Source organism: Rhipicephalus sanguineus, chromosome 3 (assembly GCF_013339695.2).
Source record: "Rhipicephalus sanguineus isolate Rsan-2018 chromosome 3, BIME_Rsan_1.4, whole genome shotgun sequence".
Taxonomy (NCBI): domain Eukaryota; kingdom Metazoa; phylum Arthropoda; class Arachnida; order Ixodida; family Ixodidae; genus Rhipicephalus; species Rhipicephalus sanguineus.
In genome coordinates, this window is record NC_051178.1 from 203204717 (window position 1) to 203223631 (window position 18915).

At 43.6% G+C, this 18915-nt stretch overlaps 1 protein-coding gene across 6 annotated transcripts in view; it reads left to right on the forward strand.

Moving 5' to 3' along the window:
• Positions 1-18915, forward strand: part of LOC119388127 (uncharacterized) — a 300453-nt gene that overhangs the window by 137469 nt on the left and 144069 nt on the right. For 5 of the 6 annotated variants that reach the window (XR_007415511.1, XR_007415510.1, XR_007415508.1 and 2 more), the window contains exon 2: positions 2615-2892. The exons of the other annotated variant lie outside the window; for it this stretch is intronic. Coding sequence is in view for 1 of the 5 variants with exons in the window: in XM_049413828.1 (XP_049269785.1) it covers positions 2615-2892 (278 nt within the window). In the remaining 4 variants the exon portion in view is untranslated. The remainder of the gene's footprint in view (positions 1-2614; positions 2893-18915) is intronic. 6 annotated transcript variants of the gene reach the window in all.

The following is an 18915-nucleotide window of genomic DNA, read 5'->3' on the forward strand; positions in this document are numbered from 1 at the left end:
TAAGGACACTACCGACGCGTATTTGCCATCACTGTTGGCGCTGCCGCGATCTTCCGTATAAAGTCCAAATCGATAACATCCACCGCACGTTGTATGCTGTATGTGCGAGTGAAAGTGCACTAGCGCGCTTTACGTTGAAAAAGATCACCAGACGACTTATACCTTTGTAGGTACATGTTTTTTCTCCCCACTCAGTTTGCGATGGAGTGATAGACATCACTAAGGTCGCTTCGCTTGTTGCAGCGGCCGCATTTCGTACGCCGGCGTTCTGTTGTATTACGCCAGGTTAGATGCTAAAGGAGTGAGCCCCCACCAGCCCATATTCATATAACATTCCAATTTGCTGCTGTCGCGTTCATTTCTTTGCCCTTGCCACGTAAGTGGGACTTTTCTTCATATTTGAAATGCCAATTTCGTATCCTCACAATCGTGCTACATAAGAGCAAAATAAGTACCAGCTGAATAACCGTAGCTTTCCTGTTTGTGAAGTACGCAGAAACAGGCTAACCTTTTGATATGGCAGCGAAGTCTCCTGTACTTTCTTTTTCTGATAATGCGTACACCTTATTCCTTGATTGCAGGCTTTCGGCCTTACAGTTCATTACTGTCATTACCGGTTTTGTCTAGCAGCTTTCTAAAGGAAAAATATTGCTGGCCACAGTCCGCAGTTTCTTTCTGCGCATCATATCTTACAATTTTCTGGAAAACTTTACGTTACTAATAGAATTTAAAGGCATCGCGAAATATTGAGCACATATAAAAATAATTATACTGATTGTTATAAATGATTACATATTTCGTCTGTGCCTGCGATAAGGCATAAAAGGCAAAAAAAAGGACTTCTTTAAACATTTGCGATGTGTCTGTACTTCATCAATAATTTTTTCCCTACAATTTCAACCTACTTTTGGGATATTTTAACGTGTGCTATCGCTACTACAAACAGCAGGAGTGTAGAAGCGTGCGGCGCGGAGCAATGATCAAGGGTCGGGACGCGAAAAAGAAAACAAGTTAGGCCAATGATACCAAATCAGATGAGCCATACAGTTTATTTTGGGTAGTAACCCATTAAAGCGGGCACACAATCTTACAGCGCCTAAGCGAAGCGCTAGGTGAACTCGTAACGTGAGACGCTTGCTGTACTTTGAGTTTTTCTTTGTTAATATTTGAAGCTTGTGAACGGAACGAAGTTGCCTCAGCCAACGGTGTGCGAGCCAATTTCTCTCAAGACGCCTGAGGGTCAGTTTAACTTCATTTTCTTTTTTCCGCCCTTAAGTTTAGCAAAGATGTGAAGTGTTTGCCATTAGGCTAAACCAACTAACATCACGGGATGCAAGGGCACGTCAGTCTGCTTGATCAGTATGCTAATCGCCGTTTCGTGATCAATGCACGGCGTTCAGGCACACACCCCTCAAGTGTCTGTTTCCTCTTCCCTGTCCGTCACCTACGTGATATCTTGTTCGAAAAAAGCTATCTGAAAATACGCGTTGTGCAGCACAATGTTCAGAATGAGCTAGGTTTGTGCTTTCATATTTTTATGCCTCGAAGGAAGAAGCGATGTGCATGCAATAACGAAAGACGATGTGCATGCAATAAGTGAAGTATGGCTTGCAGCTTAAGGGACAGTAATGTATGTAAAGGGATTCTGGATACCATAGTGAATGTCCTCGTTAAAGTGGCATTTCTGTTTAGAGCATCAAGTATATTGTTCTTTTTTTTTGCCTTTTCACATCGCTTGTTCGCCTGTATTCAAATTATGTTTTTAATCTGCCTGTGCGTATGTGTACTAAACGTGCATGATGACGATGATGGTCCTACACCTCAGTCCCACAACAGAAGGTAGGCCCAGAACAAGGTAGTTGAACTTTCGGTTAATAGCCCGAAAATAATAAATAATGCTAATATATTCTTTATTTTTCCACGGGTTTCTCATTTAGGCGCTCTGATTCTGATTGGCTCAAAAGAAAGAGAGATGTGTGCAACTGTATTTTTCTATAGCAGAGATATGTGCTACTAACGGAAACGGAAAGAAAATGACTAAAAAATAAGGAAGGGAGAAAGTATGCATGTAAAGGCATAGAAAGTAAGTACAGATAGCTACAGTTGGCTGTATTGCAAAGAGAGGGGAGTAGAAATATACAAACATAAAGAATAACAAAGTACTGATGAAACACAAGCACATCTAACTACTACTACGAGTACTACGTTTGGCGTGGTACACGGAGAGTGATTTGTCTTCCCCATATTCATTACCAAAGGTCAGACTACTGAAAAACTATAAAATGAACTCCTCAGGATTCGTGTGTCGATTCGGGGAATAAAAGAGAACAACGCTACCAAAACCAGGCAAACAAAAAGCGTGACGCCAAATTCCTGGCTGTGAACTCATGTTGCTTAAACTTGTTATTCCTGGTGCAATGAAGAAAGGACATAGAAGAGACAGAGGACACACGTTTCGAGTACTGCGCCAGGAATAACATGTTCACCAAACTTAGGCACCAACTCTCCCTGGAACAAGTTCTTCCAGAATACTTTTCGCGTTTCTTCTTATATAGTTTAATGAATTCCGGAAAAATATAATCCATCTTGATCAACTATTATTTTTCTCTCGCAGACTCGTCAAGACATCCCTCGCCCTCTGCCATGCTGACTCCGGCTGTCCGGCAAACGACAATGACCGCCACCGAAGGCGGAGGTGACGCCACGGCTGAGGGCATTCGACAGCGCAAGGCTGTGGCTGACGATAGCGAGGCCCGGCTTAGCGACGAGCTTTGGCCTCCCACGAGTCGCCTCTTCCCGTCCTTCGACAACAGCACGGAGCGCAATGTCACCTCGCAACTTGGCCAGACAGCCTACCTGCACTGCATCGTCAACAACCTCGGCGACAAGACCGTACGTAATTCTCCTTATTAACAGCGGGGGTGTTTATGCTTGGCAAAACTCCGGGATCGTCCGCACAAAATTGGGCGAGTATGCTCCGCAGAAATGGGATATGTGCCAAGACGCTCCTACCATAGCATAGCCATCTATATTATAGTATAGTAAAGGGGTGGGAAAGATAAGTGAGGGTGAGGAGGAAGAAAGGGAGGAGGAGAGCGAGGGTAAAGCGTCACATAGCCATGTATAGAATAGTTCAGGAAAGGGATGGGAAAGGGTAGCCATGTATAGTGGAAGTAGCAAGGGGCGGGAATAAAAGGGAAGAAGAGGGAAAGGAGGAGGGGGAAGGGTAAAGAATAGCATAGCCACGCATAGCATATCATAGCATAGGGGTGGAAAGGTAAGTGAGGGTGAGGAGGAGGGTAACGCCACCAGCTCCGCTATTCCCTCAGTCTCCGCACCACTAGTGCGTAGCTGCCCCAAGTTTTTCAAATTCTATTCAAATTCAATTTCATTCAGCATTTTCCTCACCGAAATCGCGCAAATAAAATGCAAGCATAAGAGGAAAAAGCTGCTATGTTAGTAGGTCGACTAAGCTCCTACCCCTTTTTCCTTGGCATTGATATCCGCAGAGCACAGATATTAAACATTTGCACATTGACCTGAAAACTTCGGAACATTAGAAAAAGAAAAGGTCATTACGTCAGAATTTCGGGCTTACATAAAAAAAGCGTAGAAAAAAACGAAAAAATAAAAAAATAAAAGAAACAACAGGCACAGCCAATCACGATACAATGCACACGTCGCTAAGCGGCTAAAATTCTGGAATAATTTATTATAAAACGTGCACAATATAAAGTATCCGAAGTCCAGGAGAGGTACAAAAGAACAACTGATAAGAAAAATGCTACGTGTATGACCCCTAAGACAAAGGTAAACAAGCAACAACGAAGGATGACATATATTACACGCATGAGCACTACTGTACGAGGTCTTCTTTAACGCGCAGTATTCTGAAAGGACTCTTTATGGGTCTTAGGTTACGTTTATATGATCTTCACGAAGCCCTCGTTTTCTTTACTTTGACTACTACTACGGAAGTTATTTACCTACTACAAAACCAGCTATCTCTATAATGTGAAGAGACATCACCAAACAAGAAATGTCGCTGAAGCCAACGTTTCGACAAGGTGAATTGTCTTTACTTGACAGCAACAGTTGTTGCTTTTAGTCATTGCATTATATCCAGCGGCGTTCTTTGTTTGATGATTTCTCATCACTCCAAGCCTCCATCTCCACTGAATACTTTCTGTCTCGTTTCAATTTTTGATGTGAGCTACACGCGAAATTATTTTCATTTTCAGGTGCAAACCTCGTTATTAATACCGTCATTGCCCCACGTAAACATCCTATCGTTAATATACATGCATAGAGACTTTGTTCACGTTTGTACCGCGACTGATGGGGTATATATTCCATAATAGTAATATATATATTGTAAGATATATATTTCAGATTAGACCAACGAGGAGAACCAACAAAGATGCATGAATCTACAAATGCCGAACTTGCGAGGCAACCTTTCCTAAGAAAAACGCGAGCATAAATTGCAAAAAAGGCATGAGTAAGAAGTAGCTAACTGCCCTGGGTTATCGCGTACAGAATATCATTCACTCATGGGAGAGCACATTATCGCATTACGCACCTTTATGACAGTGTGTGGTACAATTCTATGTCTACAACAATTGTGCTTGCCAGAGGTGATTCAATAAGAACGCGCCAAGCTGTAATAGCCTCAGCAAACACATTCAACAACCTTCCCGCATTTCTGATCACCACTTGCCTTTCTTACACTCACAAATACTTCGAGAAACATTTTCAGATGCTATCGCCAGTCATCAAAGCAGTATTACCTCAGAATATACATAAATCCTGAGATAGGGCGAGCATTGCCTTTATTTTCCCGTTACATTGCACAATCTTATCTGTCAAGCTGGAGGGTCTATGGAGCACTTCGCCTCGGGTTATTTCACTGCATGTTCGGATTTCACCCATCTCCTTTTGTATGCTTCACTTCAAAACACTAAACACTGCTCTTACAACCAGCAGCAAAATGATGTGCAACGTAAAAAATTGGGCGACGCTTAAGCTTCGCCTTTAGGAGTTGAACGCCATAGCGATATCCGGCCCCATCCTCATCGCGCTCCGTTTCGCTTGTCATTATGTTCATTCGCCCAGCCAGCCACACACACACACGCGCACACACACGAAAGGTTTCCGCATTTTTTTTTTTTCCTTTACCAGATTATAAATTACCCTAACAGCTCAAGCCTGGTCGCATATTGTTTTCGCACAAGTTTATTTCTTTCTCTAACGAATATAAGCGGGATATGAACGCAGCTGTGCTTTCTTAGAAACAAAAGAAGCTTGAATCTTATGCGTCTAAATACCTACTGAATTCTTAGTCTACTCATTGTTTGTTGAACCACTAAGAACGACGTGTGGAGGCGACGCTCAGTAAACGATCGATCGCTTATACAGCCACTTCAAAAAGGGCCCAACCTTGTTACTTACAAATTGAAGGATAGAAAGACTAATGCACGCCCGGCGTGACAGCGCTTATATTAGGTGCTTCCCGCTATCTTTGACGATAAGGAGTGATCTCATTACGGATGCATATAAAAGTGACCTGACATCCGTCGCCCTTTCTCGTCATCAACTCTCGCAGCACGGCTATGCGAAAAAGTCCATCTAGCGCACAACGCTTAATAAGCGATAAAAAAGAAGCGTGATCGTCGTAAGAGCTGTCTTTCATCTTTATCCTTTGGTTTCGCCTCTGTCGCTTCGTACTTTCGTGCTTTTTTGACAGCACAGCGTATGGAATGCATCGACCTGCCGCGAAGGGCGACGTCCCCATCGATCACGTCTGCATTCGAAGCACGTGCGCCTCACAACAAGAGACGGTGCGAGGTAGAAAGGGATTTTGCGAGTCAGCTACAAGCTCATTTAATCTAAAAAACTTGCATTTTTCTAAATACAAATGAAAAAGCAAAATGAAGAATGCGGGTCTCAGAATACCGAGTCAAAGTAGGCCTCTACTCCCGCTTTTATTATGCGGACCGTATACGGAAATATATTAGGAGGAACGTGATCTCGACAAAAACGCAAATAGGAGAGAGGTGCATTGATTTCTACAACAACCCTCCTGCAGGAAGTCAGACATTCATATGCACGCGTGTGAATGTAATTTAACATTTCGAAGCTTTGTGCAAAACGCGTATAAGTTGGACGTACAGATTATTGGAGAGAAAGTGATAGAATTTGAAATATCTGGTAGTGGGGATGTAATTACTGTTTTGAGTCACTGTCGGACGCAGACCGTTGAAGGTGTGCAGATCTTTGAAGTGTTCGCCAGAAGGTATAATTTTCCGTGGATCACGTGAAGATGTGAACAATTTTGTCATTTGCGTTAGACTCTTGTTTGCTTCCGAATTCTTGTCTTGCTATCACCCACTTGTCTCCCTTTCTTTTTATTTGATGCGGGTGCCGTAACCTCAGATAATGCCTCTCACATGCAGGGTTTCGTGGTAACACTTTTCAGAGCTCGCATACCTATTAAAATAATGCCCCCCTCCCCCAATAATGAAATCTTAGACAAATATTTTATGCCTAAAATGTTAATTCTCCTACTCTATAGCACTTCCTTACTTTTGCTGACATATGCAGCATATGAGATGCAGACGGCGACAATATTAAGAAGCAAATATTACATAGCTAATGCACAAGATGATTATATAAACGTTCGATGATAACCTATGTATAGGAATACCACGCCATTACTAGTAAACGAAATTGAATCTCATTTTAAAGCGCATCTGTTGATCTTTCTCTCATATAGCGCAAGGTTTGGTACTTGGCATGTAAGTGTACTAGACTCACTAACAAACCCCGACTAGTTGTTTTCTTCCTTTTTCTTTGTGTAGAAGTAAAAGTGAGTAGCTATAGGTCTGTCGCTTCCAACCTCTCTACGCGGACTCTATTTATTCACACATCCTATCAACAGGACGCTTGCATAATTTTGTTACGCATGTAAGTGAAATCGCAGTGTATTTGCTTTTGCGCAGTCGAACCGACGCCTCCTACAGATCTGTCATCATGTTGCAGACGCAGGCGTGTAGTTAAACCTCAGCCCAGAAGCACCGCTCTGACTCCGCGTGACACAGCACTACACAGTGTACAAACACACATCCACTTCCCGACGAGAAAGCGTGGAGTGGTTTGCTCGTCAATTTGTTGCTATTGGCGCCAAGAGGGGCGATTGCCAAAGGCCCATTGGCACGGAGCGATATTAAGACGGCGCGGGAAGTAGTGGGCAAGACGCGGTCAATGCGGCCGGAGAGTTGCGGGGGCGTCGGGCAGCGACGACCGAAGGGAGGGGCAAAAACTGCGCGTCTCGAGCAAACGTTGCGGTCAGCCCGAGAGAGGAATTACTGGCGTTCCCACAGCGTCGTCGTCGGCGGCGGCTTACGCAAACAAAGTTACGTGTCCCCGAGAGTCGCTTTCGGGATTAGGTGCGGCTGCGGGAAGCGCCTGCAAGGCCGAGATTGGCGCCTGCTACTGAGTGTGATCTGCGGTGCGCTGGGATTAGCCGCAAATTGGATCCGCTGTCGTCGAGCGCCTGTGCGCTGCGCACGCCTCCGACCTGCAGAGGCACGAAGGCACGCGCTCGGCGGTGTGCCGACCCTGAGATGCCATTCTTCGAACGCAGGCGTGCGGGCGGGGATCGAATGAGTTCGGGGTCGCGGTCGCCATTGAGAGCAGCCAGCGAGCGCGTAAACAGCCCGTGCTCGGGACAGATGAGTTGCGGCTGATGGGAAAATAAGGGTCTCCGCCTGAAACTTGTTTATTTCGTTGGTGCTTCTTCCGCCTGTTTCAATTACTGCGCCCGCCGCGAGCAATTTACAGGCAACGAACTCGTACGGATGCTCTCGATGGAGCTTAATGCGGAGTACGCAGTGTGCTGCGTATTAGCACCGGCGAGAGCGCACGTTACGATGCAACTAATTTGAAGCATCCAGTATATAGAAAATACCGTGTCCAGAAGCTGAGAGAGCTCACTGCTGGCTATAACGGGACCATCGGAGCATCGGGAACAAAAAGGAACGATGGAAGAATTTAACTTTTCTGGGCAAGAAAACGAAGCTCCCTACGTACTCGCTATAGCGGTGAAAGGAAAGACTTGAATCTCAGGGTTTCCAGATTGGTTCTTAAAAGTGACGCAATGATATCACCTGAAAATATGAAAGGCATTCTTCTGAGGTTGAAATTAAGCCTTAGAGGTCCGATGGCCATATGAAAAATGGGCCGTTTCTGTGGTCCCTCTTGCTACAAAAAAAAGTAATTTTAACAGCACAGCTCTTCTAATCGAAGTATACAGCGAGGTGGGCAACACGGACAACAAGACAACACGGACAAATTGCTTAGCTCTTCTAAGTCGAGTCTGCGCCATCTGCATGTCTTTCTGGTGTCACGCAGGTCACGTGACCAGAGAGGGGAGTGGATAAAGAAATGAATAAAACGAAATAATGATCATGCTCGAAATGATGACGATGCCCAAAATCATGATGATTGTGATGATGCTCGATATGAGACTAAACTGTCTGAGGCTACTCACGCACACTCGCGCGATTACAGCTTGGCTGCCCGATGGTTTTCACGGCGTGCAACAGGCTAAGTTTTCCTACCCATAATATATATGGGTAGCAGAAAGAAATAAAAATAAATAAATAAATAGAATAAATAGAAAGAAATAAACGAAATGTAGGACGAAAACGCAAAATTCGTTTGTGTATTTCTTATTTACATTGCACCCAAGTAATACACAAGAACAGAATACCGAATGAACAGCATGCATGTTCGTCTTCTCTCGATCAATCATCGATGGTTTAATATCGCACCGCCGCTACAATGTAGATTGGCAAAAGGAGGTAAGGAGGCGCAAAGTCAATTAGCTTTAGGAAATAATAGAACATGGAAAACCTTCATCCTGAAGTTATATTACGTTGCACCACGTTGCCAAGTCTGACTATGCACTGACTCGCCTGAGGCTGCGTAAGACATTAAATTGAATCCGCTTAAACAATTTTGTTTTATTCAAAAGTATAATCTTCATGCAGCCTTCCTTAACGTGCTCCAATATACACCTAAACAGTTAAATGTTGAAAGCAATCAAATAAGTTCTGCGGGATTTTGCAGGACTCATGTGCTGTAATTAAATGTAGCACGCAAATGCGAAGTATCACCGTTCTCTATATCATAAAAAGTCCAACAGGAAGAACAAAATAGACTATAAACCACACGCCTATTCGTATTCTCTTGTCCAGTCATTTATTGCTCAACATCATGCGACTGCCTTGTGAGCAAAGTAGATTAAAGCGGAGCGACTCATTAGGTTGTGCCGTCTCAATATTTGTAATTCTGTTCAAGATCGTATTATTCATTCCTGTTCGTGCAGCTTTTTTTATTTTAATAGACTGAGCGTGCCAACACGGACACAAGAAAGAAGTCAAGACACCACAAACGCCGACTAACAACTGAAAAGGCTCAACAATGGCGGAAAAGAAAGAATGCAGTTATCTGCAACTGCCCAGGCAATAGCTAGGCAAACCCATCAATCCGGCACGCGTGGGGGTTTACGGAAAAGATAACTGTTAAGGCATTTGATTTCTTCTTTACGCAAGTTAATTGACGGTTGACTCAGGCATGCGCTACCACTGATATCAATATGCCATGCCTCAATCATTAGACGCGTTTCTTCATTCCTGCGCCTGTACAAAACCGCGCATTCATCGAATTTTGGTGTGCGCTTACGCTATAGACAATGGGAAGACAGATTACAAGATAAGCCTCTGGTTAGCGATCTCTTGTGTTCCAATAATCTTTTGTTAACAGAGCGGCCCGTCTGCCCTACGTAGAAGCGGCCGCAGCTAGAAGGAACCTTATAAACCATACCTGTACGGCAATCAGTGAAATTGTATGTGTGTTTTACGAAACATATGTGTTAACCAGAGATTATTGGAACATTTGAACAATCACTGACTTCACGTGTCTTAAGCTCAAATATTCAAAGGCACAGCCGTAGATTATATCACCGCATCGCAATGACTGCAATTTAATTTTAATAGGAACATTGTGAGTTTGCCTTCCCGGATTAGAAATTGGCTTTAATAATTAACATTTACGGTATTATTAAGAAATATGAAGTCACACTTGTGAATTAAATTAGAAATCATGAGCATAGCGAAATTAGCATATTAGCTATCCTATCAAACGAAAAGCACTAAAGCCTGTTAGTAAACTTCATGGCTTTATGACTCAGGACAATGTACGCTGTTGCGGAATACAGCGTACTAAGCTTTTGTAGCGCACGGGAAGGCTGCACATTATGTGCTTTCCTTCAAGCTGTAGTGGCCATAAGAAACTCCACTGCTGTAAAATTCTTTCTGCACATTCCACTTTCGAGTTTATAGATTCCTTGAGGAGCTGTTCCTCACTAACACGTCTGACAAGCCAGAGTAAGAAAGTAAACTTTGGCCACGTCATTTATAACTGGAAATACTATGCATTTATGTGAGCTTGCCCACTCGCAGGGGTGCGTGGGGTGAACAATACTGAGCAGGGCACAGTAGTGCAAGTAAAGTCCAATATTGAGTATTGGTTATGTAAGCATTCGTTGCTTATGTAAGCAGCTTACGAAAGCATGAGTTTGCTATGTCACGTAAAAGAGTGCATCGCAGTGAAACTACTGAGTCTACTTTTTTTTCCCTTTTCAGTTCTTACACGAGAAGGCCTTGCTATGTTTCTATACGGCCGTAATTTAATTCGAACAAAATAAGAAGCGACATGACACGCTCAATTAAAGAATGATACATTCTGTATGTTTGCAAGGACCAAACTGCAGAATTAATTCGGCTGATTTCAACAGAACGCCGCCCTTCGGATAAACACTCGTGTGTATTCATTTGTAATGTGAGGCATTGCAGATTTCAAGCAGTACACCACGCTGAGAAGCAACCACGCGAGCAGACCTTGGCACGAGTGCAAGATAAACGCTGATTGCGGTCTGTGTATAGTAGCTATACAATGTGAGCGACCCAAAAAATAAACAAAACCAGCATTTGGACCAGTATGCCCGTTGTTGCTCCGAGTCATTACGAAAATTACGCGTGGGTATTTTGGAAGGAGACAAACCGCCAATAATTGCATACCGACGCGGCCACCCAAACAAAGCAGCCTCCATTTTTCATTGAGAAGAAAAAAAGCTATGGTTTTTGCGGCCTTGTTCTTGTAATTAACCGATTATGCAGCGCGGCTACAGTAAACTTCCAAACGCTCCGGAGGAGTTCGGGCCATTGTGCAGGTGAAAAGATTAAGCGTTCGTGTGCGGATGATAAATGCGTGTCTCTTGATATCGAAATTAAAACGCTTCTTGGGGCAATAAAGTGTTCTCGATTCAGCGAACGTTCTATGAATATCTGGCGTTGGAACGCGCCTTTCATAATCTCTTAATTTAAGAAAAACTGTCCTCCAGCTTAAATTCACTTACAGCATGAAAATCAAAAGTGACGACATTAACTTCAAGTATCTTTTGCCTGTCCTAAGGAATATCAGTGTTGCGTAAAAGTTTTCTATGATATTTCAGAAATGTTTTTGTGACCTTTCTGCCGGTTTATGTGAACCTTCAGTATAACGTCGTCAACCTATTTCAGATATATATATGAGTCTGTTTCTGGGAGCTACTGCTGTGTCTTCAGCAGGAATCTGTGCCACAAGCATTAAACTATGCTCCTACGAAGTGTACCGAAAAGCAGCGAAAAAAGAAACGCTACCACGCTGGACAAGTGATGTAAAAATAACACAAGATTCCTGTGTTCCACACGCGCCTGCGTTTTCTTTTTTGCGCTCGCTTTTTCGTATTTGCATGTTCAACGCATCACGATGCAGTTGCAGTCGTTAAGCCAAAAGCGTTTACGTCACCACTCACTCACTTTCTTCGGAAAATAATTCTTTTGCCACCTTCTAATACGATACTGTTTATACAGATACCAAACTTGAGATCTTAAGTTCTGCTGAGCTCGTAGGTAGTTATGCATTTCTATCCTCCCTGCATTTACTTTTCATCTATGTCTCTCTCTCTATTGGTATGAATGAGAGCCGTCGTGGCAGCACAGTGCTTGATGCTCGCCTGCTGATCCGAATGGTGCGGGTTCAATCCTCGCTACGGCGGTCGCATTTTCGATGAAGGCCAGAATGCGAGAGGCTCATGTACTTGATTTAGGTGCACGTTAAAGAACCCCAGGTGGCCGAACTTTCCGGAGCCTTCCACTACGGCGTGCCTCGCAATCATATCATGGTGTTGGCACAATCATATCATGGATTTGGCACGTAAAATCCGTAAAATTATTATTGGCATGAAAGAGCTCAGGTTTCTTTTTTCATTTTTGTTAATACAACGAGTACAGAAGACCAAATGAACTATGGTCATCTGGAGAACCTCGCAAGCGTATCGCTAGACTAACTTTCTCGACATCGTAACCGCCTACCTCGCCAGAAAAAAGAAAGTATCTCATTTTCCTTCAGCCAAGAGTTTGTAGCACCATAATCCACATTTATTGCAGATTCAGTCTTTAGAGCGCACATTTCTGGCTGCCTTTCTTTTTCTTACACGCTGTATCGCTTATTAGCTTTGTTACCTTCAGAGTCAGCTTTGTCTTTGAGTCACGGCTCCTGGGTTGCACAAATTCAGCTGGCCCACTTGCGCGCCTATACAGGTGTCAAATATTTTAATGACCACGTAGATTTTTTTGCAGTTTTTCTATATAGCAATGTGCATGTTCGAGCTAGTTGGCGATCCATTAATTCTTCTTCAGCGCAAATTTCAGAGGGACTAAAAAAAAAACTTGGTTGATCCCTCCGTCATAGCAATCGACATAACACGAAAGTGAATCATTTCCTCGCAGAAGTAGTTGAATGTTTACTATACATTGATATATGAGAGCTCGCACAATGTATACTGGTGTTTGGCAGCTACAGCACCACCTGATGTGGAAACACCCACGTTGGCGCCTGCTGGCACATTTCCATCCCGACTACTAACGTCCATGAACATGCTTAAACATTTGTGGTAGCTGTAGTAGTTAAGATACACCCGGACACAACATATGGTGTCAAAGATTGCCTTAACATGCACATAAAAACACTCGACATGCGCTGTTTCAAAGGGTCGTCGTTTGAGGAGAGAAACGGCAAGGTGCGTACTCCTTACTAGTTCCTAGTAGCAGATATCGTGGTCAGTTCGCTCTACTGCTAGTCTTTTCCTTCTTCTCTTTTCTGTCTATCTCTTATTCCCCTTTCCTGCGCAAAGTAGGAGGCTGTATTGCATGCCTTTCAGGGTGACGCTTCTGCCTTTCCTGTCTCTAATCATCTTTTTGATTCTGTCAAGTGCACAGCCGTCTGGTATGGAAGATGCAGGAACTTAGACCGTGTAGTTATGTCATGACAATGTTAAAAAAACAGCTTGTTTAGTGCCAATGCTGACGATTCCCCGTGAGGTTATAGGAACACACAAGCATGTCCACCTGATGGGAAATTCGCCAGATAACTGCTCACACGCTTATACACGGAGTTTGTCTGCCACAAGTCTTTTTTTAGACCACTTGAACACGACAGAAAGATACAGCTTACCAACCGTTCTACTCTGTCACATAAAGGGGCAGTCAGTCGTCCAACGTCTCACATCTGTTATAAACCCCCGCCCCTTTCTATTCTGTCATAACCATTCAAGACAAAGGGCCCAGGATAATGTAGGCATGTGGTGCGCTGCGCCCGTTGAGGGCCTTAGACGACAATCGCCGAGAACGTTGTCGTTCCCCGAAGACGTTTCCACAATGCACGCGAATGGCCCTTGAGCTTATTTGAATTCGATGCCGGCAAAGCCGCCATCGGTGTTTCGCAATGACAAATGAAAGGTTGTTTGCTGAGGCCGCGGCTGCGTCGACGCTGCACGATTAAGCCAGCCTGTCTCGTTTCGAGGGATTCCGCCGAGGCAATTTTGATAATGACTCGAGACACGCAAGCGGCCGCCGAGCGTTTACTGAAGCGTGATACGCGCGTTTATTTTTCATGCACCCCCTTTCCGAATTGGAGTGGTTTTATTAAATATGTCACAACGCTCTTTTATCTTGCGTTGCGGCTTCATGTCTAAGCCATAATGGCTGCTTCCAATGCGCATGAATTTAGTGTGTTCAAACCAGACATGTTCGAAGCAATCCGTACAGGGGCACATGTTTGATATGAAGAGATAAAAAATATTCGTCACGGCTCTGTATTGATTTAAACCACAGCGACCTCTTACCATTTGCGTCACTATAGGACCACAGGGCTACGCCAATTCAATGACAGACGGGAGATGCGCAATATCACTGGCTGCAGTGACTGCATCGTTGAAATGTTGTATGCGTTTATTAGACATCGCTTATTTTCCTACGTATGCCTTGCGCGAAACCACAATAAAAAATACATGTGCTAATTATGAACTAGCTGAATCTTCGTGATCTGATCCACTGCTGTGCGACAGGCACGGTGACACAGAGCAAGCGCTTTCAGTCCACTGAACACTGGTAGCTACGCGAGCTACACCATGAACAGCATCCCAACGCGAACGCAGTTTATGCACTTGGTTTTAAAAAGCGTTACGAAATACGGCTCGCATAGCAACAACAGAGAAATAACACAGCCTTCAAAACTGTTCCGAAGAAAGCGAAACTAGCGTGTTGTTTCATTTTCCGCATGCCAACAGCGTTTCAGTGGAGCCATTATTTATCCTTCTTGGTTTATCCCCATCCAATCATTAAGCTCGCTTTGATATAAGAATGGACAGCAATTATTGTCTCATTCGCTACGAGGAATGGAAAGGCTTTAACGAGGCAAGTTCAACGGGAGAAAAATGTGCCCTACACACAACCTACGCATCATTATTCAACGCTTCTGCACTTCAGAGTTTACTACTTGCATCAACGTCAACGTTTATATACTTACATTCATCGCTATACCACAGGAAGAAAGAAATGTCGTGAAGGAGAGTGTCGTAAGATTGTTTCGAAACATTTGTGCGCCAAACCCCAAGACGTCGATAGCGCAGCCACCGTGCAGCCTTTCAAAACCTTGACAAGCGCTTTCTTTTTCCTTTTAATGATTAACGAATTTGCTGAACTCACTGTGATTTCTTTTTTTGTCTATAGAATTCCAGCAGCTTCCCAAAACTAAAGCTCTCAGCGATAGCATTTTATCAGGCGTAAAGTCACTGCGATGTCGGCTTACTCTTTCGTCACAACGACAAACCTCTATGTAAATGGTTATTGCTGATATACCGTGGTGAAGAAGGTCATTAAATATTGAACACAGCAATTGAGCGCGCCATAAAGTGTGCGCATCCTTGCATATTAGCGGCAAAGCGACCCTCGCCCCCTTGACAGCAACGCTAATAGGTTTCCTTTGTTTTTTTATAAACCGGTCGTTTCATTCAACGTTTCTTTCTCTTTTTTAGCTCGTGCTTTTTTCTTTGTTTTTAGGTTTAAACTAAGAATAAAAAGGAAACCTCCAACAGCAAATGAAGAGGGACGTAATGGTGCGCGTAATTTTGCCATCCGTTAAAAGCACGCTATACCAATTATCTATATTGCGAAGGGATGCACTTTAAACAGCGGCATCCTCGGCTGGTGTAATCGAATATTTTTTTTTCGTCAACCGAAGAGGCAAGAGGCCATTAAACATCCAATATCAGCGTTCGAATAACCCTCTCTTTCTTGTCAACGAACATTTTGCTTTAGAATTTTTCCCAGCCATTAAAGTTTTATCTGCGTTCCGCTCATGTTCAGAGAATATTGTAGAAAAGCTTTTTTTAAGAAGATACGAAGCACGGACCAGCAAAAACCGTCGCTCTCCTTTATGAAGTAATTCTTCACAGCTAAACTGGTTTATAATTACGCATCTGCGGTGAGAGCTTGTGTGCGTATCTAGCTTCAATTTAGATTTGCCACGGAGGTTTTCGACCCTTAAACCCGATGGCATGCGGTAATCTTATGTATTGTGCTGCTGTCTACTGTATCTCAGACATCAATGCGCGAACCACTGATTTAAATTTCATACGACGTGTTTTACTGAATGCATGAAGCATGCATTCAGTAAAACGTGCATGAAGCAACTTGCGCAAATATGTAAAAAACTGGAGAAAGGTGACAGTGCGAAGCGAAGAAAAGGCGTTTCTTTTTATTTTCTAGAAGCAAAAAAAGAGAGAGAGAGAGAAAGAGAGAACACGTCAATACCTTATGAAAGTTTTTAAAATGGAGTGAATGGAGTATTCAAATTTCACCCTGTCAGCAACATCTACCTAACTATAATCGATATCGCTAAGATGTAGCAACAACAGCAAGAAAGAAATATAAGAAGATAGAGTAATCTGTTCAACCAATTCGTCTCACGAAATCGTAGAACGTGAAGCATTGTGAAAAAAAAAGAGCAGTGGTTACAGGACCATAGAAAAAGGCGACTAATCTTCAACTTTAACTTTGCGATACCAGTCTTCAGCTAAAGTCAAGGTTACGTTATGCGGGACTAAACTCGGCTAAGGCATGGGAATTTGTAGATCTGATGACAGGATTTTCGCACCAGCCGACAGATCACGCTTCCAGTAGGTCTGCTGCTGCAAATACCACAACCGCCTGCAAAATGTGATTGGTTAACTTAACCAGAGGCGCTCAGGCAAGTGAATGTATACGCCTTTCTGGACCAAGACGACAGAGTGATGGGCTAGATCATATATGGCATCATGTATACAGTGTAGCGCAATGAAACACACAGGTGACGCTAAAGGACGACGGCGGAATTATGCATTACAAAACTCCTTCAAAGCAAGAAAGAAACGAAACTTCGCGGAGCTTTCTCACACGCCCACGGTGCTTGACAGCTGACACGAGGCTCTTCCAGAATACGACGCTCTTATGTTCCAATGGCACTTTATATGATGACCCGAATGTCGCGGGATCGAATCCCGGCCGCGGCGGCCGAATTACGACAGAGGCGAAAGGCTAGAGGCCCGTGTGCTTATATTTAGGTGCACTTTAAAAAAAACCCAGCTTGTAGGGGTGTGCGAATATTCGAAAATTGCGAATAACGAATCGATACTGTTTCTATCGATTTCCGGCAACTCGAATCGAATAGTGCATATTCGAAATACCGAATAATTTTCGAATAGTTTTCGAATAGGTTTCGGAATTTTCGAGTAATCGAGCGTCTACGACAAAACACCAGAAGAACGAAACGATGAAACATCGAGAGGTGATTTTTCTTGTTTAATTCGCTAAGATGCATGCAAGCTGTAGTTTTTACGAGACTATGGGCGCCATATTGATCACCAGATGGAGCCCTCTTTTGCTTAACATTCCAGTGCCTCCCAAAGCGGTAGAAGCGAAAGAGTCATAAATCCGCTATCATTATCATTTCCATTGATTCCTCCATTGAGCTCGTCCAAGATGTTCCAACGCGATGGAACAGCGGAATTTGCGATGCATAGCTCGTCTGCTCAAGCTGAAGACTGCCGTGGACGATCGATCTGACCGAAAATGATTCGGTTGAAAACTTGACAAATGGAGAGTGGCGTCAAGTGTCTGGCCTTTGTGGCAGTTCTTCAGCCAGTGGAAGAGGCTACAACAACTGCGTGTGCCGAGTCTTACCCGACGCTATCTTTGGTCGTGCCCCTCGTTCACTGCATGAAGCGTTGCTTTGCGACAAAACAAGCGACTGTGATGAGTACGACTTTGGCGCAGAACCTTCTGAAATCGATAAAAAGCTAGGTGTCCGGCTGTAAGCACTACTGCGCCCAATTGTCTTGCCAGATTGCTTGATCCACGTTCAAAGATGTATGCTACGGTGACGAAGAAAAGTGGAAATGCGAGCTCTGGTGCATTCAGTGCTCAAAGAAAATGTCTTGCCGTTCAGCAGACGTGGAGATGCCTGCAGACTGTAGTGCCAACCAAAGTGGACAAGCCAGTGAGTGTTCTCCATTGTGGAAAATTTTCAGTAGCTTGGGTGCAGGACAAAAAGAAGGTGCTGATCTATTAATGCAGGAATTGTCAGGTTATCTTGAAGCTCCGCTGCTGCCACGTCAAAACAACCCTTTTCAATGGTGGCAGAACGTAGGTAAGGCAAAGTACAAAAATCTGGTGACGGCAGCAAAGCGCTACCTTGGTATCCTGCAACCCAAGTGCCTAGTGAGAGGCTTTCTCAGCCTGCTCTAATACAGTTACCAGCAGAAGAGAGTCGCTGCGGTCAAAAACGTTGAGGAAACTAGTGTTCTTGCACGGGAACTACCGATATTGTCCTAAAGCGCTCTGAGAAACAGAATTGCTTTGTGACGCTTCAGCTTGACCAGCACGAGTTTGTGTAAGTAAATTTAGCACAGGCAGATTTCGCAGTACCGATGTTCGTGGAAAATCCACACATAGCCCGTGTTGTTTATCATGTGAGTAGTTTGCATTATGTAGGTGGCCTACTTGAAGTTATCTTGTTTCGTGCTTGTAATATAAGGCCCTTGCGTGTTGCTCCGTGTAATTTTATTATCACTGCTGTATACAAAATACCTCAATATACGTAATTGTGGTGTTTTTGTTGGTTAAATAAAATTGTCATGTGCCTTGTTACGTATGTGAATCTCGTTTTAAATAGAACTTGCAATTCTAGGGCGATTTTCAAAACCTGAATAAAGTTTATCTATTCCTTCCCACTCAAAATTGCTGCCTTACTATTCGAAAACTATTCGAATAATATTCGATTCGTATTCGATTCGATTTCATCACTATTCGATTCGTGTTCGATTCGGTTCTGAAATCCACTATTCGCACACCCCTACCAAACTTGTCAAAATTTCCGGAGCCCTACTACGCCGTCTATATAATCATATCCTGGTTTTGGGACGTAAAACCC